Source organism: Acomys russatus, chromosome 5 (assembly GCF_903995435.1).
Source record: "Acomys russatus chromosome 5, mAcoRus1.1, whole genome shotgun sequence".
Lineage (NCBI taxonomy): Eukaryota > Metazoa > Chordata > Mammalia > Rodentia > Muridae > Acomys > Acomys russatus.
In genome coordinates this window covers 37,697,189-37,723,958 of record NC_067141.1, presented here as the reverse complement: position 1 = coordinate 37,723,958, position 26,770 = coordinate 37,697,189, and the positions used below count along the sequence as shown (strand labels likewise).

The 26,770-nt window shown below is 42.8% G+C and overlaps 1 protein-coding gene across 2 annotated transcripts in view; it reads left to right on the top strand.

The window, feature by feature from the left end:
* The window catches only part of Pcsk5 (proprotein convertase subtilisin/kexin type 5), a 426,655-nt gene that overhangs the window by 279,884 nt on the left and 120,001 nt on the right, over nucleotides 1-26,770 (top strand). The window contains exons 16-21 of one of the 2 annotated variants that reach the window (XM_051146217.1): nucleotides 1,625-1,818; nucleotides 4,972-5,056; nucleotides 9,380-9,477; nucleotides 9,906-10,035; nucleotides 10,404-10,519; nucleotides 13,507-14,236. In XM_051146217.1, coding sequence (XP_051002174.1) covers nucleotides 1,625-1,818; nucleotides 4,972-5,056; nucleotides 9,380-9,477; nucleotides 9,906-10,035; nucleotides 10,404-10,519; nucleotides 13,507-13,622 — 739 coding nt within the window. In that variant the 3' untranslated portion in view covers nucleotides 13,623-14,236. Of the gene's footprint in view, nucleotides 1-1,624; nucleotides 1,819-4,971; nucleotides 5,057-9,379; nucleotides 9,478-9,905; nucleotides 10,036-10,403; nucleotides 10,520-13,506; nucleotides 14,237-26,770 lie in introns of those variants that run through there. The other variant, XM_051146218.1, reaches the window with a different exon arrangement.

Below are 26,770 nucleotides of genomic sequence, written 5' to 3'. Positions count from 1 at the left end.
AAGTAAAACCCTGTCTTCTATTATAGGAAATTAAGGAAGTTGGCTTTTTTAAACAGAAAATTTTAGTTGTGTGGTGCTGGCACACACCTTTAATCCCAGCACTCAAGAAACAGAGGCAGGCAGATCTCTGAGTTCAGGGCCAGCCTGGGCTACAGAGTGAATTCTAGGACAGCTAGGACAGAGAACTCTGTCTTGAAAAAAAAAAAAAAACAATTTTTTTAAAAGAAAAAGAATGTTTTTGGTGAGCATATATATGTATATGTTTATGTGTGAATAATTTTGTATATGTGTATATATATGTACACATATATGATATATATAGTCATTTAGCTAAGAACACACCACATATATACACAAGTTATATGACAAAGTACACATAGAAGTGCAAGGAACCCCTTATTTTTTTTCTTTTTTTTTTATTAATTTATTCTTGTTACATCTCAATGTTTATCCCATCCCTTGTATCCTCCCATTCCTCCCCCCCCCCCCATTTTCCCATTATTCCCCTCCCCTATGACTGTTCCTGAGGGGGATTACCTCCCCCTGTATATTCTCATAGGGTATCAAGTCTCTTCTTGGCTACCTGCTGTCCTTCCTCTGAGTGCCACCAGGTCTCCCCCTCCAGGGGACATGGTCAAATGTGAGGCACCAGAGTACGTGAGAAAGTCGTATCACACTCTCCACTCAACTGTGGAGAATATTCTGACCATTGGCTAGATCTGGGAAGGGGTTTAAAGTTTACCTCCTGTATTATCCTTGGCTGGTGCCTTAGTTTGAGCGGGACCCCTGGGCCCAAATCTGCCTATCATATTGTTCTACTTGTAGATTTCTAGGACCCTCTGGATCCTTTTATTTTGCTGTTCTCCCATGCGTCTCTCATTTAGAGTCCCAATAGGATGCCTTCCCCTCTGTCCCAGTTTCCTGGTAAGTGAAGGCTTTTGTGGGACATGCCCCTTGGGCTAGTATGCAGATATAAGTGAGTATATACCATTTAATTCTTTCTGCTTCTGGGTTAACTCACTCATTATAATCATTTCTAGCTCAATCCATTTATCCACAAATTTCGGGAATTCCTTGTTTTTAATAGCTGAGTAGTATTCCATAGTGTATATGTACCACAGTTTCTTTATCCACTCTTCTACTGAGGGACACTTAGGCTGTTTCCATGTTCTGGCTATTATGAATAAGGCTGCTATGAACATGGTTGAGCAAATTTTCTTGTTGTGTGCTGGAGCATCTTGGAACCCCTTATTTTAATGACCTTTATGGCCCATGTTTGTTTTCCTTCAGACTCAACACCCCAAGCTAGCTCTTGAGATTCAAAATCCAATTATGATTTCTTTTTTAGAGCTGGATCTTAACTAGAAGATCGTAGAAAATGAAATACCTGTTTACTTTGTAGCGCTGTGCGTGATGCTGATCCAACTTCCTGCACAGGAGGAAGCTTTACCAGACAAATGTGGTCCTTTTGGTTCGGTGTTGGCATCCCATTTGATAACAAACCTTAAGGTCACCCCAGTCGAAAACTAACCTTAAGGCCACAAGCGGCTGTCAGCTTTTCTGCAAGAATCCTGAGGTCTGAGTGTTGACAAATATCCATTTCTCTTTCAATACCACAATGCAGAATCTGTGTCTCCAGCTGCCCTCCTGGCCACTACCATGCTGACAAGAAAAGGTGCCGGAAGTGTGCACCCAACTGTGACTCCTGCTTTGGCAGCCATGGTGATCAGTGCCTGTCCTGTAAATACGGCTACTTCCTGAATGAAGAAACCAGCAGCTGTGTTACCCAGTGCCCTGATGGGTCATACCAGGATATCAGTGAGTTGTTTTCAAGTATTTGGGTTTTTTTAAGATACAGGTTTTCATTTGAGTATCCCCATGCATGAAATCTGGGCCAAACAGAACCTACCAGCTCACTAAAGAGATACTTTAAAAGGTCTATGTAGAGGTGCCTGTCATTACCTGTAGCAAAGGACCCTCATAATCCCTCCCACCCCAAAGATTTGCTAGTGGACTCACAACACTGCACATATAATTGCAGCTGAGATTTACTAAAGCAGGGGTATGAAAATTCGAGTCAGCAATGGGAAACAGGGAAGTCTAGAGGCATCTAGAACCATGCTTCCCAGAGTGCCCACTCAAGATGCCTTGAGTTCCCCAGCAATGGTTTGTGATAGCGTGCATGAAATACTAACGACAAGGGAACTACAGGAGAGACGCCACGTCTGCAGTTATTACTAGGAACTGCTCGGGTAGACGCTACCTTCCTGGCACACACCATAAACCATGCTGCTTGTGTAGTTTTCACAGTGTTAGCGAATCTCATCAGAGAGATGGGAACACTCCCAAAACCCAAGTTTCCTGGAGCCAGCTGCGGGCAAACATGATAGGGAGGATGGCAGTGAGACCTGTTCACTTCTGCCCATCAACCAAGCAGGATTCTGGAAAGATTCAAAAATGTGACTGTCCTATAAATGCAAAATAACCATGTGTCAGAGAGACAGTTTACTCGGTAGTGAGAAAATTCAATTAATGAAACAAGCAAGAGGAGGCTGGATTGTAAGATGACCAAGCACTATAGTGCCCTAGGAAAGGGGAAAGAAAATCTTTTTATGAAGCTGGTGAGATAGCTCAGTGGTTAAGGTTGTGGGTAAGAAGGTAAGGTCCTCCAGGGGACCTGAGTGACATTCCCAACAGCTCACACCCAAATGTAGCTCCAATGTCTGGGGATCCAACACCCTTTTCTGGCCTTTGAGGATACCTGCATTCCATGCATGTACCAACACAGAGATAGATACATTATTTGAAAGAAAGATAATAGGGAGGGAAGAAGAAAGAAAGGAAAGAGGGAAGGAAGGAAGAAAGAGAGAAGGGGAATAGGAAAAAAGAAATGTCCTTTTGTTGAGTTAGAGATGAAACCAAGTTAGACATGGCAATACTGGTAGGTATGGGAATCCCGGAGACTGGCCCTTATTGAGATAATTAACAAATGGGCAAGACACAAGGAAACTAGTCTTTCTTCAGTCAGTGCTTCAGCACAGCCCTCCCAGGGATTTGTGTATCTTTGACTTTGTTTCTTAGCTCTAGATAATTTGTCTCACACCATAGTCTATGACCGCACTGAAATGTCATGTCAATGCACAATCTGAGAAGTTATCTCTTTAAAGACCAGACAAGAAAGCTTGCCTCTGAAAATGCAGGCCACCAAGATGAGACTTGATAACCTATGACCATATAGTGGGGGAGAAGGTCCCTCTCGGTCATAGACCTAGGGGGAGGGGAATAGGGTGAGAGTGGGAGGGAGGGGGGAACGGGAGGATACAAGTGATGGGATAACAAATTAGATGTAATCTGAATAAATTAATTAAATTTTAAAAAAGAATTGGAATTCTCGGGCTGCAAGATGGGTCAGCAGGCAAAGTGCTTGCCACACAAACCTTACTGCCTGAGCTCAGTGCCCAGACTCAGAGTGGAATGTAATTTGGACTTCCAAAGACTATCCTTGACCTCCATGTGTGTGCCTGTACTCACCCCCTTCTCTCTGATACACACACACACACACACACACACACACACACACACACACACATACACAGACATACAGACTAAATAAGTAAATAAATAATTTTTTTAAGAGTTGTGCCTCTATTCAAAAGTAGGCATTTCTCTAGTAGATCAGACCCTCGTTCCACCCTTTGGAGTAATAAAGATGGATTCTGTGGAAGTTCTTACTTTCATTGATGTATAGCACAGTGGCTACTAATAGTTACTGCAAACACATTCACGGTGGCTTATAGTTGATCTTTTCCCCTCGAATAACCCCATTAAGTTGCCAAGATAAGCTAAGAGGTAGAGCTCCGTCTAATCTTCACTCAAGAGGTCAGAGTCTAGAGATACTGATCTTGCCCACTAGAAGAGCTGAAAGCAGAATGCAAATCCAGGTCCCATGACTTCAGGTCCAAGGCCGGAACCTGTATTCTTAATGTCACAGTGAGGGACGCAGTATGTAGCTGCTAGAACACTAGTGAGGGCTTTGCATTTCTTGTTGAAAGATGCAGAATTCCCAGTAGGTCCATCTAGGAATCCATCTCCATGGAACTTTGATCAACATCAACACTTAAAGATCAGAGAGGAGAGAAGCCTGTAACGTAATTTGGTCCCATGTCTACATGTGTTCTTATTACCCACAGGCATATCAGAGCAGGTACTCAGTTTCCAGCAAAAATTTGACCAAGGTAAAAGGCCTTTGTTAATTAATATGCCAAACCACTCTACTTTTCATGATAGAGCCATCATGTTTCACTGTGTTTTTGCAGTGTGAATCCGGATGTGTTATTGAATAGGAAAGCTTACGGAGTATCCATTCAAACTAATACGCTTCTACAGAATACAGATGTTGCTGGAACAATAATCATTTTTACATCCATTGCACAGCAGCTGTCAAGCACGAGATACTGTTAGAGATGACGCATGAAGCCCTTACCTTGCAATCTTCAGTCTCCTTTCCCTTTTCTGCCCCAGCTCATCAGAGGGTCCTGAACACTTCAGGCATGCAGGTCCAGCACCTGTATCTACAGCAGCGCCGTCTGTGCTTGCTTTGCAGTATCGTCCTGGCATCATGAGTGCAGTCTCCTGTTTTAGAAGTTAGAAGACCCTGCTTTGGAAAGAGATATGAAAGGAGTAAAAACTATAAGCCTTTCTTTTTTTTTTTTCAGTTTCTGTAGTCTGTCTGCATTGTGCCAAGCAGGTGCGTGGTGCTTCCTGGCATAACAGTTCATACAATCAACAGCCATTAACTTTTCAATGTAACTTTCCAGATGAGCCTGTGAGCCCTGCAAAGCACATTAGTGAACACTGTAACATCGCCATTCTCTTATGGAATCCAGTTGACTGGTGCATAACTGTGTTTCTTTTCTTTCTCTCTTTTTTTTTTTTTTTTTTTTTTTTTTTTTTTTTTTTTCTTCTTAACAGAGAAAAATATTTGTGGGAAATGCAGTGAGAACTGTAAGACATGCACTGGATTTCACAACTGCACAGAGTGCAAGGGCGGGCTAAGGTAAGAGAGTGAGGGCCAGCGAGAGATGCTCTCATCCAGGAAGACTTGCAGAGCAAGCGGAGTGGAAGACATAAGTGTCAACTTGTGAACAAACAGCTCTTCCTGTAATTCAAACTGAAGCACTTCCCTGTTATTTGCATGATCTCTACGATTAGATGTGGCTAAGGCAGGATTAGAATCCAAAGAGATTCCCTATAAAGATGATTCAGTGGGTCGAGAGATGCTTCCACAGTTTAAAAGCACTTGCTGTTCTTGCAGTGGACCTGGGGACCAATCCCCAGCACCCATGTGGTGGCTCACAACTATGTGTAGCTCCAGTTCTAGGAGATCTAGTGCCCTCCTGTGACCTCCACAGTCAAAACACTCAAACACACACACACACACACACACACACACACACACACACAGAAATCTATAAAAAAAATTAAAGTGATTTTTTAAAAAGAAAAATGATTCAGATATAAGTAAAAATGACCATTTGAGAAGCATTCTTTATACGCTTTGACTTGCACTGTGCTAGTGGAAAATGACTGGACAGATGGTGCCTGTAAATGCTGTTTAATCTTCCTGAAAAAATTCTCAATGGTGGAAAGTTATTCCCTTATCTTTATTTTCCCTATATAAACCAGTCATTTGCTTATCTTAAGTACTTCAGGTCCAGCTCCATTAGACTGAGGTATGCACACAGAGTTAGCACCAGGAGATAGTTTTCCTCAGATTGATGACTTGTTCCTTGCCAAAGCTGATATTTGGTAGACTGTAAGTTAGAAGTATGCAGCACAAATGAACATGGAGCCTCTTTCCTGGCGAAGAGGTCAAATGCTTCTATGACAAGTCGCATGCAGGGCTCTGGCTTTGTATAGAATTGTAAAGGACATTCCTTTTAGATAGTGACATGACATTAGGTAGTGACATTTCATTCTTTCCATCTTTTATCCAAAGTGAAGTAGCAAAGTGTAGTCAGTCGGCAGGCAGGTGTCCTTGACACTGGTCAGTATTGGGCCACTATTTACACTTATTGATTACACTTACTGTCATTGTTCTTTGTTTTCTAGAGTGCATATTTTAAATTTTCTGCGTATGCATGCTTTCCCTGTGTGTATATCTGTTCACCATGTATGTGACTAATGCCCGCGGAGATCAGAAGAGGGCACTAGATGCCCCTGAGCCTGAGTGATAGATGGTTGTGAGCTTCCGTCTGGGTTCTGGGAATCAAATCTGGGTCCTCTAGAAGAGAAGCCAGTGCCAGTAACCACTGAGCCATCTCTCCTGCCTGCACTTAATTCGTCTTAAAGGAACAATGAAATGGTGAGGTAGAAGTCCCCTTCCGCTGGTTTTCAGTTGTGGTTGTGGGAGAGTCGCTTGACCACTGTTGTCATGCATTATCCTCATGACAGAGTGGCGAGGACAAGACCCACCTTGCTGAACCATGATAGTCTGCTAACATTTATGAACTACTTGCATCTGGCACATAATTAGTCCATGGGAAATAAAAGACTGCTGAGCTTATTTCTTTATTTCTTAGAGAACATTTTATGGAGCAAGTTAAAGGAGAACACACAGCAGAAATATGGGAGCCATGTGTGTAATTTTAAATGAACCAGTAGCCATATTAAAAGTGGTATAAAAAAAGCTATAAGGGAAATGATTTTAATAAAATATTTTACTTAGCCCAATATATCCAAAATATATCATTACAATATGTGGCCAACATAAAACTATTAGTGAGTTACTTTACATTCTTTATTGTTTTATTAGGTCTTTGAAGTGTGGTATTTATGGTCTTAACATATGTCTTAAGACTTGATAATAATTTTTATGAGAAATATCTATATTAAGATGTTTTAACCTAGTTGAGAGAGCAAATTTTATAAAGCCATTCTATTCCAAATGTGCTGAGAAGTTTGCCAATAACTGAATCTAGTATTTTTTTCAAATATAGACATAAATTAATTAAAATGGAATAAAAATTAGAAATTCAGTGTCTTCTCAGCACTAGCCTCATCTCAGGGACTCGGTAGCTAAGTGGCCCACATAGGCCTGACCTAGCTAGGTTAAGCAAGAAGGAAAGGAGGCAGTCCTGAGCTGGGCTGGTGAGCCTCAGGGTGAGGGATGAGTATGTTTGGGGAGCAGCCAACGGCTTCAGAGTTCAGCAACTGCTCTCTGTGCCCTCAGCTTCCTTCATCCATTCCCTCACAGTGCAGCCTCTGTCTCACACTGAATGGAAGCCAAACCTCAGAACACCTGTCCTTTCTTAGAGGGTAAAGGCATCTTTTCTAAGGCTGTGGTACACTTTTGGAGTGGTCCTTATGTCATCCCACAAAAGGCTTATTTTGTCGCACTAGGCTTTTCCTAGAGCTAGAGGAAGGGAGAGAGATCTTTGTTGGCAGCAGGCCAGCAAGCTCCAAGAATGACACATACTTTGGGGGAAGCTGTCCTTCATCATGTTGAGGCTCCTTCCTAGGTGTTTCTGGACTGACCGTTTGGCCTCAGAAGGCCGGTGAATTTTAAAATAGTGGCGAAGAGCAAATAGGAGGAAATATCCTTGCCTAAATAGCAGGGAGAAAATTAATTGAAGTGCTAACAGGAGTATTTATGAATCTTTATTTTTGTACTTTCCCAGTCTCTTGAATGAAGAGGGGGCAAAGTAAGTTTCAGTTTTCAAATTTAATATAACCCATATACAAGCAGTGAGCTAGGATCACGTTGGGTCAGCACAGAGACTAAGAAAGTAGAAGCCATTTCATCATGCTCCAGTATAATCCGCTTGATAACAAGATCGCACCCACTTTCTTCCTGCTGCCAGTCAGTAACATTTTATATGAAATAATATAAATTCTGTGTATGTTTTTAAGTTTAAGATGGTGGCACTCAGAGGAAGGATAGCAGGCTACCAAGAAGAGACTTGATACCCTATGAGCACATACAGGGGGAGGAGGTCCCCTCAGTCACAGACATAGGGGAGGGGAGTAGGGGGAAAGCGGGAGGGAGGGAGGAATGGGAGGGTACAAGGGATGGGATAACAACTGAGTTATAATATGAATAAATTAATAAAATATTTTTTAAAAAGAATAAAGCTTTAAGCTTGGCATGGTGATATGCACCGGTAATCTTAGTATGTGGGATATGGAAGCCAGAAAGTCATCCTCAGTTACATAGCTAGTGAGTTCAAAGCCATGGTAGGTAACATAAGAGCCTGTCCCAAAACTTAATTAGTTAATCAGTCAATTAAACTGTGTATATGAGAAATGTCATAGCTAACAGAAATTTGAATGAATTTTTTTACATTCTCATTTTTTATTTTAGAAACTCAGATATTTCCCACAGTAGTAGCTAGAGAAGTAGAAATTTCAACAAACCACTTACTATTGTAGAAACACATCTAGAAAAAAACTTTTTAAAATTATAAAGCAAAGAAAAGTCATGATGTTTACAGAGTTGCATTTTGCTTAATTACTTATTAGAGTAGCTTAAGTAAATAAGCTAGTAAAAAAAAAAAAAATAGCAAAGAGTACTGGAGCGAGGGCTTCATGCTTAAGAGTACACACTTCTCTTCCTGAGAACCTGAGTTCTATCCCAGAACCCTCATCAGCTTGCTTACAACTACCTGATAAAAACAAGTCTTTAGCCTGGTGGCACACACCTTTAATCCCAGCACTTGAGAGGCAGAGGCAGGCAGAACTGTGTGACTTCAGGGCTAGCCTGGACTACAAATCAAGTTCCAGGACAGCCAGAGCTACACAGAGAAACTCTGTCTTGAAAAAACAAAAGCCAAACCAAAACAACAACAACAAAAGTAACAAAGGTACAGTAGGATATTTACACCGTAGAATTGTTTCGTTGGAGTTTTTATTTTTATTTTTTTAATGTGTTTGAGTGTTTTGCCTGCATGTACACACACATACATATATATATATACATATACATACATGCACATAATACCCACAGAGGCTAGAAGAAGGCATCAGATCAGTCTTGTGGGTGCTGGGAACCCAAACCAGGTCCTCTGCCAGAGTAGTGAGTGCTCTTTACCACTGAGCCATCTTTCTAGCCCCTTGCCAATACTTTTTAAGACTCTGTTAGGTGTTGAATAAAGTTTAAGTATGCCGGACTGGATGACAGATTCAGGAGATATGCCCCATAGGCTTATGAGCGCTGCAGTTCTTATTACGAGTACCAAGAGAAGTCTAGGGCCAGGTTCCTTGTCTTGCAGCCTTACCAAAGCTCTGCTCTCTGAGGGGACTGTATTTGTTACCTGTAGAGTCAGTGTATCATTGCCACCTTGACAGCCATCCGCTTATAGCTTGTTCATGTGTCTCCCAGCCTTCAGGGATCGCACTGTTCTGTCACCTGCGACGATGGACAGTTCTTCAATGGTCATGATTGCCAGCCCTGCCACCGTTTCTGTGCCACCTGCACTGGTACCTTCTTCTACTACCTTCTGCCCCTTCCCCTCCTGCCTGTGGTGTTGGTTTTATTTGACTCTAGCCATCTTTCATGCAGCAGTCAGTACGCTTCAAGTAAGTGTGTAGGGCCACATTTCTCCACCAGTTGTCACCGAAAGCCTGTTGTCAGCACCTTGTCCTCACTGAGAAACTGGAGTGGCATCTCTTTCTCAGAAGGACAGACATTCTTGGCAAATGGATTCAGTTAAAAAAAAAAAAAAAAACAAAAAAACACGGGAGTCCCCTCCCAGTCCCACTGAAGGAAAGTAAGAGAGATGGCAAAGTTATGACTTAAGATGGCGGCAGATGGGCGTGGCTTTCTCAGCCTGCTACAGGGTTCTGTATTTGAGCCTTTGCTGAGGCTTCCCTTATTTCCTGTCTCTTGCATGTGCCTTGCACTGTAGGGGCCGGAGCAGATGGGTGCATTAACTGCACCGAGGCTTATGTCATGGAAGAGGGAAGGTGTGTGCAGAGCTGCAGTGTGAGCCATTACTTGGACCACTCATCAGAGAATGGATATAAATCCTGCAAGAGGTAAGTCCAGCTGCTCTGACCCTAGCACTTCATATCTGTGTTCCTTGTAGGACCACCTTCCTAAACAATGAGAAAACCTAGGATTTTTAATGATAAAGTGCTGTTCAGTCACTTGCCTTTGGACACTGACCTGCAGAATTAGTTCATGTTGGTTGATATTTTTAATGCTTCAGGACCACCTTAAAGATTTTTGTGTGTGCATGTTTGTAGTAGGTGCATGGAGACTAGAGGTCAACATCGAGTGTCTTCCTCAATTCTGTTGTTTTGTTTTGTTTTGTTTTGTTTTGTTTTTTAAGACATTGATGGTGACTATACCTTCCCTCTTGTGGATGGGTAAGAGATTCAGTAATTATGCGTTCTGCCCATAGATGTGATAACAGCTGTTTGACATGCAATGGCCCAGGATTCAAGAACTGCTCCAGCTGCCCCAGTGGATACCTTTTAGACTTGGGAACATGTCAAATGGGAGCCATCTGCAAGGATGGTGAGTACAGCTACGTGATTGGATCTGTGATCTTTCCACCTTACAGCCTAGTGTGTTTCCGAATAGGATACGCTCGGCATCGTGTTGACATTCACTCACTCTGAACTTACACCCTTAATGGGTCATGTTGCTTCATGTTGTCTTGTTATCGTTGCTTAACTACAGAATCTTACTGGTAGCTCAGGCTGGACTCACACTCACTGTCCACTGTTATAAGCATGGACCACCACATCCCATTTGGTTTCTCTTTCTTTTTTTCTTTTTTAATTTTTTTAAGTACGAGAAGAAATAAGTCACCTGCAATCCTAAGATGGTTCCAGTTAATTGCTTTAATAAATAAACAGTATTTTTCAGAGCAGCTTTCCCTTCATAGGAAAACTGAGCATACACTACAAGCCCACATACATGCATAGCCTTCTGCACTATCAACAGACCATGCCACGATGTTACATTTTCCACAGCTCATGAGCCCACAATGACACATCATTATCATCCAAGTCCATAGCCTACATTAGCATATGTCTTGACACTACACATTTATTGTGTGTGAGCAAGCATACATGACATGCATGTTCCATTATCACATCATACAAGATGGTTTCGCTGCCCTAAAAATCCCCTGTGTTCTGCCATTTATCATCCCGTCTTTCCCCAGTGACTGGAATCCCTGACTTTTTTATATGTATATACTGTCTCCATAGAGTTTTTCTTTGTTGCAAAACATCTTATAGTCATATAACATGTGGCCTTTTCTGGTTGGTTGCTTTTGAATTGTTTCTTTCCAGTTTTGTTGTCATGGGGACTTTTTCCAGATTTTTTGAGCTCTATGCACCCCTGCCTTGATCACTAAGCATTTTGCACAAATATCCTCATGAGTCCTATGTTTTAAGAATTCTCGGACACCTTCATTTTAATAATAGCATAGTATTTACTCATGCAAATGTTCCTAATACTTACCACTCTCCAATTACTTGGAATTTTTTATTATTTTGAATTAAAGTCCTAATCAAATGGTATAAGAATGTTCATGAAGCATATAAGGCTAGGAATTAATATTTCAGTCTTCCAGTAAGAAAACCTGACATGTGCTGGTAAGAAGTGAAATGCCAAACCTACAACCTGAGACTTTCAAGTGTTGGGCCAATCTGTGTTTCTTGCCATTAATGGTTTTTATCCAAATTCTAGGACCCACACAATCCCCAGAGATTCTGTTTGAATTGTGCAGGGTATAGTATGACATGGATGGTTTTCGCAACTTTTAAGTGTTTCTAATTTGCAGCCCAGTTTAAGGGACCATATTTCCTCTACCAGCTTGGAAAATGCCAGTTTCTCTCATTTCCTTGGACTCTCTGGCTCCACATTTCAACTATTCCAATGCCAACATTAGGTTTTTTTTTTTCCTACATAATTCATGCTGAGGGGACCCTAAACATTGTACCTAAACTTTGCACACCAAGTCAGTCTCAATCAAGATATCAATCCTATTTGAACTATAATTCAACATCTCTTTGGAGACTGCATTTGGAATAGCTTTGGTCACCGAGCTGCAACCCTAGGGAAGGGCAGCTTGGTAGAATGTGGAGTTAGGAGTCTGTATGCTGTATTCAGATCTCCACTCCAGACCAGAAGGTACTGTGTTGTTATTCCACAACTCACTATTAAGGACCTCAAAAGGGCACAGCAGGAAGGGAGCACATGAGGACACTGATACACAGTCATTTCTAAGCTTATTTCCTTGAAGCATCTGGGTGGCTTCGTCTTCATCATGCTTCTGATGAACAGATAGGGAAGGCCCACCCCACTCTGCACTTCTAGATTTTGCCAGGGCTGATTCTCAGTGCACCACTTAGGGGTAAGAAGCCCAGAGTGAGGGCACCAGGGCCATCTAAGTATCCGCTATCAGTTGCCACAACATGCCTTCTATATCGGAATAAAACCAGAACTTTTTAAGTCAGTACAGAGATTACTAAGGAAGAATTAAGTGATTGACAATCACAGGGCATCTACTTTGAAGTTTTCACGTCTCACACATGGTACCAGTGAAGCCCTAACCACCTTGGTAAGCCATGCTGAGCATGCCCTAAGTTGTACCAAATGGCAACTTGGTCAAAGGGAAGTGTCAGCATTGTGGGCTGGAGTGGAAAATGAAGAGCCATAGTCTACAATGAGGCCACTTTCAGTCCTCTTGAAGAATGAGGTCCTTTGAGCCTTCGGTCACATGATCAATGCTCTAAAGGAGTAGTGTTTGCTCCTTTTCAACTTCATATTTCCATGATTCTAAGACAATTGTACCATTGCTGAAATCAGATATGTCTGTTGACACATGACGACTCACTGTTGATTTTGACCATCGGGTTGATGAGATGTACATTTCATACCTCCATCTGAGACTTGGGCAAAGAAATATGCATTCAGTGAATAAAGCCTGTGGCTCCTGGTTCTCGCGTGTCATTTAAAAAACAGTTCAAATGAACGTCAAAGAACTACACGCAGAGCATCATATCATATACTGTTAATAAGAATAAAATTAAAGTTCCAATTGCTAAGAGAATATGGTATCACAGTGTTAGCATTAGGCCCTCTGTGATACTGAAATAACGGTGAATCTTAAACCTCGTGTCTTGGATTCACTGTGTCTTGGAGTCAATGAAATATGGTACAAATGACTGTATATTTTCTGCTCTCAATAATTCTGAGAAGAAAAGTTTCTTGCTTGTGATATTATTGATTTCTAATTTATTCTTTTTCTACTCTCTTTTTCCTTTCACAAATGGATACCAATCTCATTTACTGCTGGACTGCAATATTTCTCCTTGAAAACACTGCTGTTGACTGAAATCACTTTGGGTGGACCAAATTCCCTCCTTGTTGCCTGCTCCTGAATGACCTCTTGCCAACCCCCAAATCTACCTCTTTGGCCAATCAAAACCTCCCTCGGTGTGTCCTGCTGCTCCACTCCCCCTCTCTCTCGCTGACTTCCGGAAAAGCAACGGAAGAGTCCTGGGCGGAAGGAGGCTTCTGTATGCTTGTGAAAAAGAACAATCTTTGTCAGCGGAAAGTTCTACAACAACTGTGCTGCAAAACGTGTACTTTCCAAGGCTGAGAAGCCTCCTTAGGTCCTTGTTCGTGTAGACTTATAGATCATTCCATATTATTAAAGAGAAAAAAAAAAGCCAAAAAAAAATGCAAACCACCTCTTTCTTTCTTGCTATCATTTTTTTTTTCTCTCTCTCTCTCAAGTTTGTGCAGGGAGATGGTGAACTGTTTTGTCAGAACTTCAATAGAAAAAAAAAAAATTAAACCTACAACAAGCCTACCTTTTATAACTGGATGTTTAGTGTTAAACAGCCAGAATAACAGAGACAGTATTGTATAACCAAAGTATTTGATGCCAAAATTTGACGTTAAAGTAATGATTTGATTTCCTGCCCTGGTTTGAAGGTCCATTTTATTCCTTTTCATTCACTTACTTGTTTCTCCTTTAAATGCTTAAAGAAAATTTTTTTCAAAAAAAAACATCACAAGAGCACACACATAGGTCAGAATGAACAGAAAGCTTTTGCATCAGTCATTTTTCTGGCTTGAGTCTGCAGCCAGGGGCAAGAACAGGAAGCTGGACCTTGGGGTACTGAGGACATCCCGCAGAGTGTGTTCAGTGCCCTCGTCTTAGCGTTTCACGGGTCCACGGTGATAGCTTTGCACACATGCGTTCTGGTTTTTTTGCACTTTTCTTACATGATAAGTCCGTTCTGCTGGCTTCATCAGGTAGACATTCTGCCACTGGCTTTTCAAACACTGTCAATTGGGTTATGTTTTACACAGCTCGTAAAATGGATTGTTTTGTAGAGTCAAATTGGTGGTAGAAGCATGTGATACCCAGAAGAGCTGAGGCTGACCCGGGTCCCCTGAAGCCTAGAGAGTCACTCTGTAGGCCCTGTACAACCTCTTGGTGCTAATCTAGCCATTCCGCCCATAGCATTTGTTTTCAACTGTCACTAGAAATTACATTTGTCATGGTGGGAAGCATTCGGGTTATGATGCAGGAGATTTCTCCCTGTGGTCAAAAGTTTCTAAGAGGTCCTGTATTTTTTAAGAAATGGAATTTATTTAAATAATATTTAAGCTCATGCTTATTATACTGGTGGGGCAGTGTTTCTCAATGGTGCTTAATACTAGTTGTCTCATCCTGTCATTGTAAGACAATAAAACTGGAAATTGAATGTGGGTGGCATGACTGTACCCCCCCTCCTGGTTCTGTATTCTCTCACTCCCCTGTCCTTCTATAACTAGGGCCATGTTCTTGTGCACCTGTCCACTGAATGTCACTGAACAGGAGTTGGTCTGTCTGTCTGTCTGTCTGACTCAAAATGTATTCACTGATTTTTTTTTTCTCTGATTCCATAAACATTTAGTGGCATCTAGAATACTGAACTATAGAGAAACTACTTTGAATCTATGGTTGAAAATGCTGAAACCTGACCAATCTTTTTGCAGTTCCTCAGAGAGTAACTGATAATCTCACTCCTTCATTTTTCCTATCAAATCTCCATGGTGACCTCAGTAACTTGGGGCATGGGCAGTCATCCCCAGGCTCTAAGCTTTGGAAAGCTGCACTTCTCAGATGCTGTGGCTTCACTGCTAAGAAGACAGAGGCAATCGTGGGAAGGAGCTGAGGTGTGGATGCTAAAGGCCTCGTTCACACAAACAAGAAGGAAACAGCCTTCCCTGAAGACATCCCTAGACAGCAAAGCTCGCTTCTAGCTGCAGGTAGATAATGAGCCTTTTAATGGCATTGTAATGTTAGTGAGTCACGTGATTCATTAGTACCTAAGGAACTGGCAGGTTATTCTGGGCAACTTTTCCTCTTTAGAGCACTGTAGGCTCTTCTGACACAAAGAGCAAAGGGAATCCCTGTCACAGACGGCTCTTCTAGCATTCAAATGCACAGACTTTAAATGAACAGATGCAAATACAAGCCAGGCAGATTGCAAAGACTACATTTGCCTGCAAAGAAATCCAGTGGATTGGGCAAGTCTATACTATTACCGGCACAAGGTCACAATGAAAATAAATAAAATGAAACTGATGTCATTGTCCTTAGACAATTAGCCAACACTATGACAGCAAATTCACTGGGGCCCACTGCCATGCGTTCCGTTTTCCACTGACCATGCAGGTGCACAGCACAGAAGTACCGATTTAACTACCAGTGTTTTACTGCCTCATTTATCTCCATGACATTATTAACTAGAACATAATGCTTTCAAAGTTTACGTTAATGTTATATATTATGTATAAATATATATATTCATAATGAGTATATGTAATGGATAGCACAAAGTTTGGAGACGTGACAAATGCTCTTACCCTCTGGAGACAGAAGTCCTATTTTCTGTTTTCTTTTTGTCTTTTGATCTTTAATTCACTAATTAATAGTGACCTGTTGTTAAATCCAAATCCACTTTACTGAAAAATACTGTACATGTGTAAAATGTTCAGTTGTTTTTTTGTAAAATATAGAACAGTTGTAATTGATACTGGCCAAAATCAATGTTATTCCATATTTTATTTTTTCTATTAAATTAACCTAAGTTCCTGTTTACTTGATCTCTTCATACCTATGTGTAAATATCTCTGAAAGGCTTAGTGGATGAGTAAGTTCTCTCATCCGCATAGAAGCAGAATGTGAAGGGACAGTGGATATGAAGGAAGCATCTAAGTACAATAGGAAAATGGGAAGAGAGGCAGAAATGAGCAGGAAGGAGAAGAAAATGGCATACAGAACCCATGACATTCGGACAGTGATGTATCTTAAATCTCATTTTTAGCAAGTACATACCAAAAATTGCCTATTAAAACTTGGCATAGCTGTAGCTATCTAGTCCTCAGTGTTGGGGCAGTAGCTGAGTCAATTCTGCATAGATAAGTGGTGTGTGTGTGTGTGTGTGTGTGTGTGTGTGTGTGTGTGTGTGTGTGTGTGTGTGTGCAAGGATATAGTGAGTGTAAAAGCTGTGAAAAGGAAAAGGAAAGCTTCACTTGCTGACATCCTATATGAATTTGCCAGTAGCTAACCCTGAACACCTAGCGGATGAGTTTGTCCAACAGAAAACTGTGAGACTTGGCACTGAGAAACAAGCTAAAACAAGCAGTGGGTGTATATTCTTGTGGACCTTGCTTGAGATGCCGTCACTTGCCTGGTGGTTCATTGCTTGGCATTTGTGCAGAGAAATGAATGAGAAATCAGCTAAAGCAGCAAAGGGAGTTCCAGCCAGATTAAAACATCAGAGAATACATAAAGCATTAGAGGGAGCTTCTACAACCATAGAGTCCCGATATGAACACAACTGGATTTGATGTTAGTGACCACTGCAACACACACTAAGAATATAACACATATATCCTAATGGGCACATAGCCTCTCCTGAGTCTGAGAAAGACTCCAGAGCAGGGGTATATGTGTTGTCCTGCTTACTCATCAGGACACTGGAGCATATAGACTCCAAACTAATTGAGATGGCAAACTGATGGTCTCAATAATAACATTTAAATAAGTCACATACTTGTAGGTGGGTCACTTAGTTATGTTTAGGATGGACTGGTCAGGATTGAGTTCCTGGAGCAGACAGAAGTAGAATTGTCCTATGACTGTTACTGTCCAGGGCTCTCCGTCAGGTTCAGGGGTTGTGATCAGGTCTTTTTCTCTGCCAGTTAAAGAATTAAAAGGCAGGGAACGTGTCAAGCAGGACAGGTACCAGCTTGAGAAATCCCAAAGACAGCAAACAGGAGCAGACAGAATCAGTGCTTTGGGAATAGCTTTTATTAGGGGTGAGGCACAGAGAAAAAGACCATCTGCAGAGCAGAGGGAAGATTTGAGAAACCAAAGAGCAGCTTCTCCTTAAGGGTTGGCATGGTTAAAGTCTTTGAAGGCTCTTCTCTAATTCAGGATTGGTCAATTTGAAGAAAGGTAAGATGGCTGATTGGCCAGCAACTGTGGTATACACATGTTCTGACCCAGCCTTGAACTTGTTGAGCCAGTCCACCATCAGAGGCCACACCAGCAGGAAAAAAAAAAGCATTTGTCAGCTGCCAGACTTTTATATCAGGTCCAACGAATAGTGAAGAAGCCAGCCATCTTGGAAATTGATTATCTTTATTAGCTAGTCATGGCCCCTCTATCTGTTTGCCTCTCGGGGAGTCTGTATAACTCTCAGACACTCTTCACAAGTAAGTTTGCCACATACAAGAGGTTCAGGTCAGGTTTTAATATAACCAATACATTGCTGCAAAAGGCATTAGTTCAACTTAACAATGTGTAGTCAAGAAATGACTACACCTTCGCATTTGCTGCCATCCCTTCATCTCTGCCCTGTCCCACTCTAACCACATTTGCAAAGTTCTCAAGTCCTACCCCCAATGGAAGCCCAGGATCCAAAGTGGCCTTCCTGGGCCCATCAGGAAGCTGCAAGCCATGAACTCTGTAGTGAAGGGAGCTGGTTGGCTTTGTGACTACTGTATTAAAGCTTCTCTGTCCAGCGGCCAACACTGTAGGCACATTTGAGTATGGAAATACACAGTTCCTACTCTCTGCACCCTTCCCATCTGTATACCCCAGTAGAAAGACTCCCAAAATGCTGACATGGAGAACTATGCATTCTTCGGTGTTTAAATTATCATCCAGCCTCACCCAGAATACCAGCATGTTAACCAAGACTCTGGCCAGTTGGATGCTGCCTCCTTCCATTCTCAACACAAAATGGCAGGGGGAAACCAAGCTGCATTTTGACCTCACCTTCGCTGGGCTCTGGGTCCTAGACTCAGAATATGTACATAACACAGAAAGCCTAAGCCTGCTTCTCTTCTCTAGTTAACATCTATTTCCAGATGCTCTTGTTGCCAGCCCATAAAATCCAGCACTCTCCACAGAGCCCTTTAGAACCTTTGACATATTCAGCTGGGCACAGCCAAGATGAAGCAAATTGCACTGTGGCCCATGGGAGCTCCTTGGCACCTAGCAGCAGACTCTAATCCACATAACCACGTCTTCTCGTCATCACTAGAGGTTACGATCCAGGCGGATTCGGTTCTTTGGCAGGAAAGAGGCAGTTATACATCAGGCCAGAGCATGAGTGGTGGCATCGGATCCTGTCCTCTCCCTCCAGAAGACTCTTCAAAAGATGATTTGGCAGGTTTTCTCCTTGGGCTGGTTGGTTTAACTTCTGGGACAGATTTTCACACTAGTTTAAGCTGGCCTTGAACTCAGCCTTCCTCCAGCCTTAGCTTCCCGTTTGCTGGGTTGGTAGGCATGAACCTCCATGCCTGGCCTTGGTTAGGTTGTTACTGAAGGATTTGCTTAACAAAATCTCTTCCAGTTGGTAATTGTTTGGATATAACTGGTAGTTTTGTTTTATGAGCAACAAGATATTTCTAGAAAATTCCAGGCACACTTTCTGAGCTCCATATTGTAAGTTCCTTGAACTTTTGCTAACACTTTTGTGTACTTTTAAGATGCAATGCTTTAAGATTAATATGCTTTTATTTATTGTATACATACAAAAGTCACCACAGAGATGAGTTTTTCTGACACAAGAGTTACTGCTAGTGGAAGGTGAGGCCGGGACTCCAGCCACCACTTCACCTTTGTGCCCCACACTACTTCCTTTTTTAAGAGTGCCAGAGTACATTAAGTTCATATTACATATGTTGAAAGGCGATCAGGACTCCTTTACTGAGAAAAGATAGAACATGTACTGACCCCTTGAACTTGCCTTCTTTTTTTTTTTTTAACTTATAAGTCCAAATAAATATAGACTATACTTTCTGACAAACACCAATCTCTGAGGTTCTTACTTCTCAAGACTGACCTTCTAATGAAGCAATGCAAACAAAAGACTTGGCTATAATGTGAGACTATATAAAGGGACATAAAATGTATTGAGAGTCCAGAGGAACAAGCTCACTTTACCAAAGACGTGTTGGTGTCCCTTGTCCTTGTACAACCTGCCAAGGCCATCCCAAAATAGTTAGAAACATTCCAGAGTTGGCTCTAATGTGCACAAATAAAGCTGCAAGGGTCAAAATCCAAATGATATCTTAATTAAATATCTGTAAATTGCAACACGTCAAACTAGTGAGTTGTAACTCCACTCTTAAGGAATAGTGTATAATTAAGTTTAATGTAGGATGAAGGTGAATTTTAATGATTGATACAATGTGGAGCCGCGGGAGGTTAGAGCAGATAGACTGCTTGGGGACCTTAATATTGCCTTGAAAAGGCAGGAGAATTCACCATTTACTCCAAAGGCCATGTCTCAGGGAGGACACTGAGGTGAGAGCTGGAAGAATACTTCACAGGGAAAAAGCAACGTGTAAATCCTGTCTGCTTTCTCCGCTCTCTCCAGGGAGCATTGAGTCTTACTGCTTTAAACTCTGTCTCTACTGATCTACTTTCCATAGCAATAACAAAATACCTGAGGCTGCATACTTTTTCAAGACAATGGGCTTATTTATTTAGCACAATTTTGGGCACTAAGAAGCCTACCCAGCATGCCACTGGTTTATTGAGTCACATATACACATAACCATCCCCACTCCTGCGCTGCACTGCATCATGGTAGAAGACAAGACTTCAGTTCCTTCCTATAGGATAGAAATGATCATACAGTGAGACAGGAAGTCATTGAGAACTAGGGACAGAACAGGCTTGCTGGTTTGTTTGGTTTGTTTGTTTGTTTGTTTGTTTGTTTTTAATTTTCAACAATGGAGTCATGAGAACTAGCTGGGATACCATGACAATTCTCTTAATTTATTACAAGGGCCTTGTCTCAGTGCCTTCCTAATAATCTCCACCCCTGAACATCTTCCACCAGTTAACATCACACATTAGGAACCTACCTGTAGCATCCATTCTTCCTAATCTCTTTCCCCAGAGTTTACAGATTCAACTAACTACAGGGACTTGCCCTTCAGATATCTGGTAGGCACCAAAACAGCCTTCAGACACCTCAACCCTACCCGCTTCATCACTGCCCCTGTAGCTCTCTCCCTTCTCAGTAAAGGGCTGTTGCTCAGTAAAGTGACTGGACTTCCAAAAACCTCTCTTTCTTTCTTTTTTTTTTTTATAATGGAAATTTTTTAAATATATTTTATTGATTTATCCATATTACATCTCAATTGTTATCCCATCCCTTGTATCCTCCTATTCCTCCCTCCCTCACATTTTCCCCTTACTCCCCTCCCCTATGACTGTGACTGAGGGGGTCCTCCTCCCCTTGTATATGCTCATAGGGTATCAAGTCTCTTCTTGGTAGCCTGCTATCCTTCCTCTGAGTGCCACCAGGCCTCCCCATCCAGGGGACGTGGTCAAATATGGGGCACCAGAGTTCGTGTGAAAGTCATATTCCACTCTCCACTCACCTGTGGAGAATGTCCTGTCCATTGGCTAGATCTGGGTAGGGGTTCGAAGTTTACTACACGTATTGTCCTTGGCTGGTGCCATAGTTTGAGCAGGACCCCTGGGCCCAGATCTGCCCATCACAATGTTCTTCTTGTAGGAAAAACCTCTCTTTCCGTGGCCCATTTCTGCCTGCTCTGTGAGCCTTTGAGCGGGTTCTCGTCCTTTCTACTGTACCTCTAGCTTCTCTTTTACCCCTGCCCCATCCACATAGCCGACTGCCAGGTTATGTCTCTCATTTAATTCAGAATAAACCCTGAACTTCCCTGACATCTTTCTGCCCTCACCCCACCCATGATGCCCTCTCCTTTGGCCTCATACTCTGGCCATAGCAACTTCCGTTGTGTCCTTCAAACAAAACCTCACCTTTACACCTCAGGATGCCAAATCTTAGTTTAAAATGAAAATCCCATTTCTGTTAGGAGATAATGCATCACTTTGTCATGCCCCCCCCCACCCCACCCCCCAGCCTGGGATACAATACTGAGGAGGAGCTGCAGGCCACTTGTGTAGTGTGAGTTCAAACCTGGCCACCTTTCCCTTTTTATAGCCATCATCACATGACACTCTTGACTCATTTGCCTGTTTACTGTCAGTCAACTCCATGTGAGCTGGTGCCACACTGTGCAGCTTATCCACCGCTGCTCTTTACTTGTCTAGCCGACTTTCTTTAGTAACACTTTGTGTAATAAACAGATAGGGAGACATCAGAGAAGAGTGGCAGTTGATTTGAGTCTCAAAAGGATAGGCAAGGTTTTTTATAAACCAGAAACACAAACCTTAGGGTCCTTAAAAAGGGTACTCAAGAGAGTTTATGCAAAGCCACAGGGCCACTTGAAGGACTGTGCAGGGAGGCGGCAGGCAGAGCAGGCAGCATTTGCAGCTGGAGTAAGGATTCATGGACCATTGCCCTCCCTCCATCTCTTTCACAAGAGCCATCAGGCCTCTTGAGAGAGGCTAATTGACTTGCCCAAGGACCCCATCAAGTCACCTCTTGGCTTCTTGCCAATGTGTTTGGGAAGCAATCATTGAGAGACAGTGCTGAGGGGGACATACTTGCTTCAGTCCCCACAGGGCTAATGGCTGCTTTGAGCCAACTGATGAAAGGCTTGGGGATTCAGCGTAGCTCAGTGGCCAGTAGAGCTCTCACTAGAAAAATGGCCTGCAGCTCCTCCTCTGCATTGTATCCCAGGCAGGAGGAACATGACAAAGTAATGCATTATCCCATATCAGAAATTCTGTGAGCCCTGCTAGCAAACCTGGGGTAATAAATTCTAGGTGTTTTCAAACAGGCTTTTGTTGCCCCCTGAATCATAGTGGGTCTAAAACAATAAAGGATAAACTATCAGAAAAGGGGAAAGCCTATATTCCATATGGAAATGAATTTGTATATGGCTTAACATTATAGGAGCCAACAAAATGACCTTGACCATCTGCCCACTCCCATCTCTGAGCCTTGGAAAGACATTTCTGACTCCAGGGATTCACTTTGGGTCTCTCACCTTGACCGCTCTGGCCCTACTGCACCTACATCAAGTGATTTTACAACGGGCTGTTAGGAAGCCTGCTTATTGGCCTTATTCAATGCACCCTTGGGTCACCTCGCCCTTGTTTAAGCTTCACACAATCCCCACAGACTTTCAGCACCTCAAAACTGACTGCGACTCCACCCTCTGGGGACTCCTGAAAATACAGTTGAGATTTTTTTTTTCCTGCAGCTTGAAGACCCTGTCCAGTCTGGCATGCCGTACCTCACTAACCTCACCTCACACCGCCTTCTCCTTCCCCTGTCTTCTGCCCCGCACCTTCCACCTTCCCCACAAGGTATTTCCCCTACTTGGCTTGACCTAGTTGGCCAGCCATGCTGGCTGACATGTGTTAGCCGGGCTTTGGTCACTTCAGTTTCTGGCTATTAAAGACAAGGTTAGATTCCTTACTTGTCTTTTTTTCATTCTTGTTAACACACATTAATTGTACAAAATAATGGGTTTTGTCGTGATATGTTCGTGTACATATAATGTTCCTTCATTGTATTCCTATCTCACTTTCCAACTCTGATTCCCCAACATGTTTTCCTAATTGTCCCTTGCTCCCTTAGGAGCTGCCATAAAAGTCTCTACCCCATGTCAATTATACCTGAGGTCTCTTGTTATCTACAGTAGTATTTGATGGAAATAATTCTCACTACGAAGTGTCCTCTCTGGGTGCAAACCTGATACACAAAAGACAATACCCGGTGTCGGGTGGACTAAGTTCTTGATAGCTCTTCTATCAATAAGTAAACAACAACAACAAAAAAAAATATGACTGAATAGTTTAGTGAATAACTGAACAAATGCCAATTTTAAAAAGTAACCATAACCCAGATACTGGGGTAACTAAATCTCTTGTGTGGCTTTAGATAATCCCTACCTTTCCCCACACTTTTTTTTCCCCTCTCCTTTCATATCATCCCTACCAACACTTCATCTCCATGTCATTGTAAAGGAAGAAGGAAGCTTCTTGCAGTTTCTGTCACTTACCAGAATTGGCATGTAACACCTCAGCACAAAGAAGAAACTAAAGCTTCAGGATAAACCTCACTACTAAAGGAGACGTCACAGCAGAGGGGCGAGTACTGTTCATGTATTGTCTCCTTTTCTCATTGCCATGACAAAATATCTGATAAAAGCTACTTACCAAGAAAGGGTTTAGTTTGTCTCTTAAGGAGGAGAGGTTACCATGGCACCAGGAAGGTAAGGCAGACCATCACACTGAGTCTCCAGTGTGTCCAGATGAATGTAGATATTAGCTTGCTTTCTGCTTTTTATGCAGTAGGGTAGTCTAGCTGATGAAACGGCGCCACTGACATTCAGAATGAGTCTTCCCTGCCTAGTGAGTCCTTGCTGGAAACACCCTCATAGATGCACCCAAAGGTGTCTTTCCACAATGATTCCAAATCAAGTCAAGTTGACAGTGAGGCTTACCCCTCAGGAGTAAGCTGCGGAAACCCAAATATATCCCCCTGGAATGTGAGATGTAGTCACAGCTGTGAAGAGACCGTAGAGAAAAAATGAGAGGTATACTGAACAGTCTGATCTCTATGAAGGAAAAAAAAAGATGGTGAGATGAGGTGAGGTGAGGTGAGTGAGGTGAGGTGAGGTGAGGTCAAGTGAGGTCAGGTGAGGTCAGGTGATGAGATGATCAGTAGCAACTGACCTTAAGCTAGAGAGAAAGCCTGAACTGACCAGCTGGGCCCAGGATTGAGAGAGTCACAGACATCTGGTGAGAGAAAGAGGCACAAGAGACATGAGGCAAGCGGGAAGGGCCAGAGAGTCATGAGGAGAGGGAGGATGTGACCCAGAGCTGCTGCTCAGAAGATGGCAGACATTGTGACAGAAGCCAAGAAATGCAGGTAGCTCTAGAAATAGAAACCAACCTGCCACCAGCTGTCAGCCAGGAAAAGGGTTCCACCTGAGCTCTGGCCAGAACCTGCAGGAACCTGGCTCCAGGCCTCCAGGAAGGACATAGGCTGCCACCACCTTGACATCATGTGTAACACCCAGAACAGAGAAACAACTAGGCTACAGTGTAGCCAGACTTCCAGCCTACAGAACATGAGACACTGGCTGCTTTTGAAACCACTGCACTTACTTTGCAGTAGAAAACTAACGTAATTATCTTAGATCAACTTCATCAGAAGATTGTCTGTCACATCACAGATGCAGATGAACCTCCAAGGTGACACATCATTTCTGAGCTCATGTGGTTCTGAATTGTCTAAAGCCACAATGGTAGATGTGGCCCCTCCTGATTTCTATTTACTTTATGGTTACTTTTATTTATACATGTAAGGTGTGTGTGTGTGTGTGGCCCCTCCTGATTTCTATTTACTTTATGGTTACTTTTATTTATACATGTAAGGTGTGTGTGTGTGTGTGTGTGTGTGTGTGTGTGTGTATGTGTGTGTGTGTGTGTGATATGTGTGTCTGTCTGTCTGTATGGCTATGTGGTGTGTGTGTGTGGCTGTGTGTGTGTGCGTGTGTGGCTGTCTGTATGGCTATATGGTCTGTGTGTGTGTGTGTGTGTGTCTGTCTGTCTATCTGTCTGTCTGTATGGCTATATGGTCTGTGTGTGTGTGTGTGTGTGTGTGTGTGTGTGTGTGATATGTGTGTCTGTCTGTCTGTATGGCTATGTGGTGTGTGTGTGTGTGTGTGTGTGTGTGTGTGTGTGTGTGTGTGTGTGTGATATGTGTGTCTGTCTGTATGGCTATGTGGTGTGTGTGTGTGGCTGTGTGTGTGTGTGTGTGTGGCTGTCTGTATGGCTATATGGTCTGTGTGTGTGTGTGTGTCTGTCTGTCTGTCTATCTGTCTGTCTGTATGGCTATATGGTCTGTGTGTGTGTGTGTGTGTGTGTGTGTGTGTGTGTGTGTGTGTGTGTGTTACCTGTGAAGGCCCAAAGAGGGCACTTGGTCCTCTAGAGTTATAGGTTGCTGTGATCTGCCCACCATGAGTACTAGGATCCTCTGCAAGGGCAGCAAGCTCCCTTAATGGCTAAGCCATCTGTCTAGTTCTTATTTTATTTTGAAATAGGGTCTCATGTAACCCCAGCAGACCTCAAAACTCATTATGTAGCAATGGCTGACCTAGAATTCTTTATCCTCTTGCCCTCACCCCTCAAGTACTGGCATTACACCCTTGCTACACCATACTTGCCTTAATCATCAAGTTCTTCAAGGATGAGCACTGAGGAACCAGGCAGCTGGGTACCAGTCATTGTCTAACAAAACTGAAGCAAGTTGATGGCTCTTCAGATCAAAAGAATGCTTGATGGTGAACAGCTACCAGCACTGCAGTCTATAGCCTCTGAGTCTCCTTCGCCTGGATGCATGGTGGAAGGTGCCCTGCCCTTGCAGTCTACAAACTCTGAGCCTCATCCACCTGGATGCATGGTGGAGGGTGCACCGGCCATTTATTGACTGATGGTCTGGGGCCAAACACCCTAACTCCCAGCATGCTCTTGTGGCCCTCTGCAGCTAATCAGCCACAAGCAGGCCAGCTCACCACTGAGCTGTGCCTTTATGTCTTTCCCTCAGTGAGATGAAGTCCTTTCAGCCAACTTTCCAGGCGTCTTCTCTTGAGTGCTCTGCACAACTAGCTGTGCTTGTGGCTGATGGGCAGGAGAAGCGCCATCCTTCTCTGCAGATCCAAATTGAATTTACTGTGCATTTCCTGATAACCTGCTAAGGTTCGCTGCCGGAGCATGCTTCTTCCACGTTCACTACCTGGCAGAGCAGAAACTTGTTCCTAGGGCAGGTTGGGATGGTCATTTGTCCTCTAGAGGCCCTGTCATCAGCCAGGGCTTCTTACTGAGTCCCCTTTGACAACACAACTGCCTTAACTGCCTCTTTCTTGCCCCATCTTCTGAGCCCAGCTCACCAGGCACATGTCCCCTGCTGCTCCCACTATGAGGAAGAGACTGGGTTGAACCTTGTGTATTTTGAATACCATTCATCCTTTCCAGGAAATGGTCCAGTGTCATAATGACCATCCAGAGAATCCAGAAGGAGGCTGCCTGGCTTCAAATGCTAGCTCTCTTGCTTACTAGCAGTGTGATTGATTATGGGAAGTACATACTTCTGAATGTTTCCCCATTTGAATAATAATATGGAGACATCCTTAGGATTAAATGACAAGGCCTGTATCAGGCACAATAATGATGGCTCTTAATACTATTTAAACTACTAATTTAACATTTATCCTTGATTCCTCCTTTCTGCTTATAACCAACCCATGACCAAATCTAATCACCTTGCCTCTGGT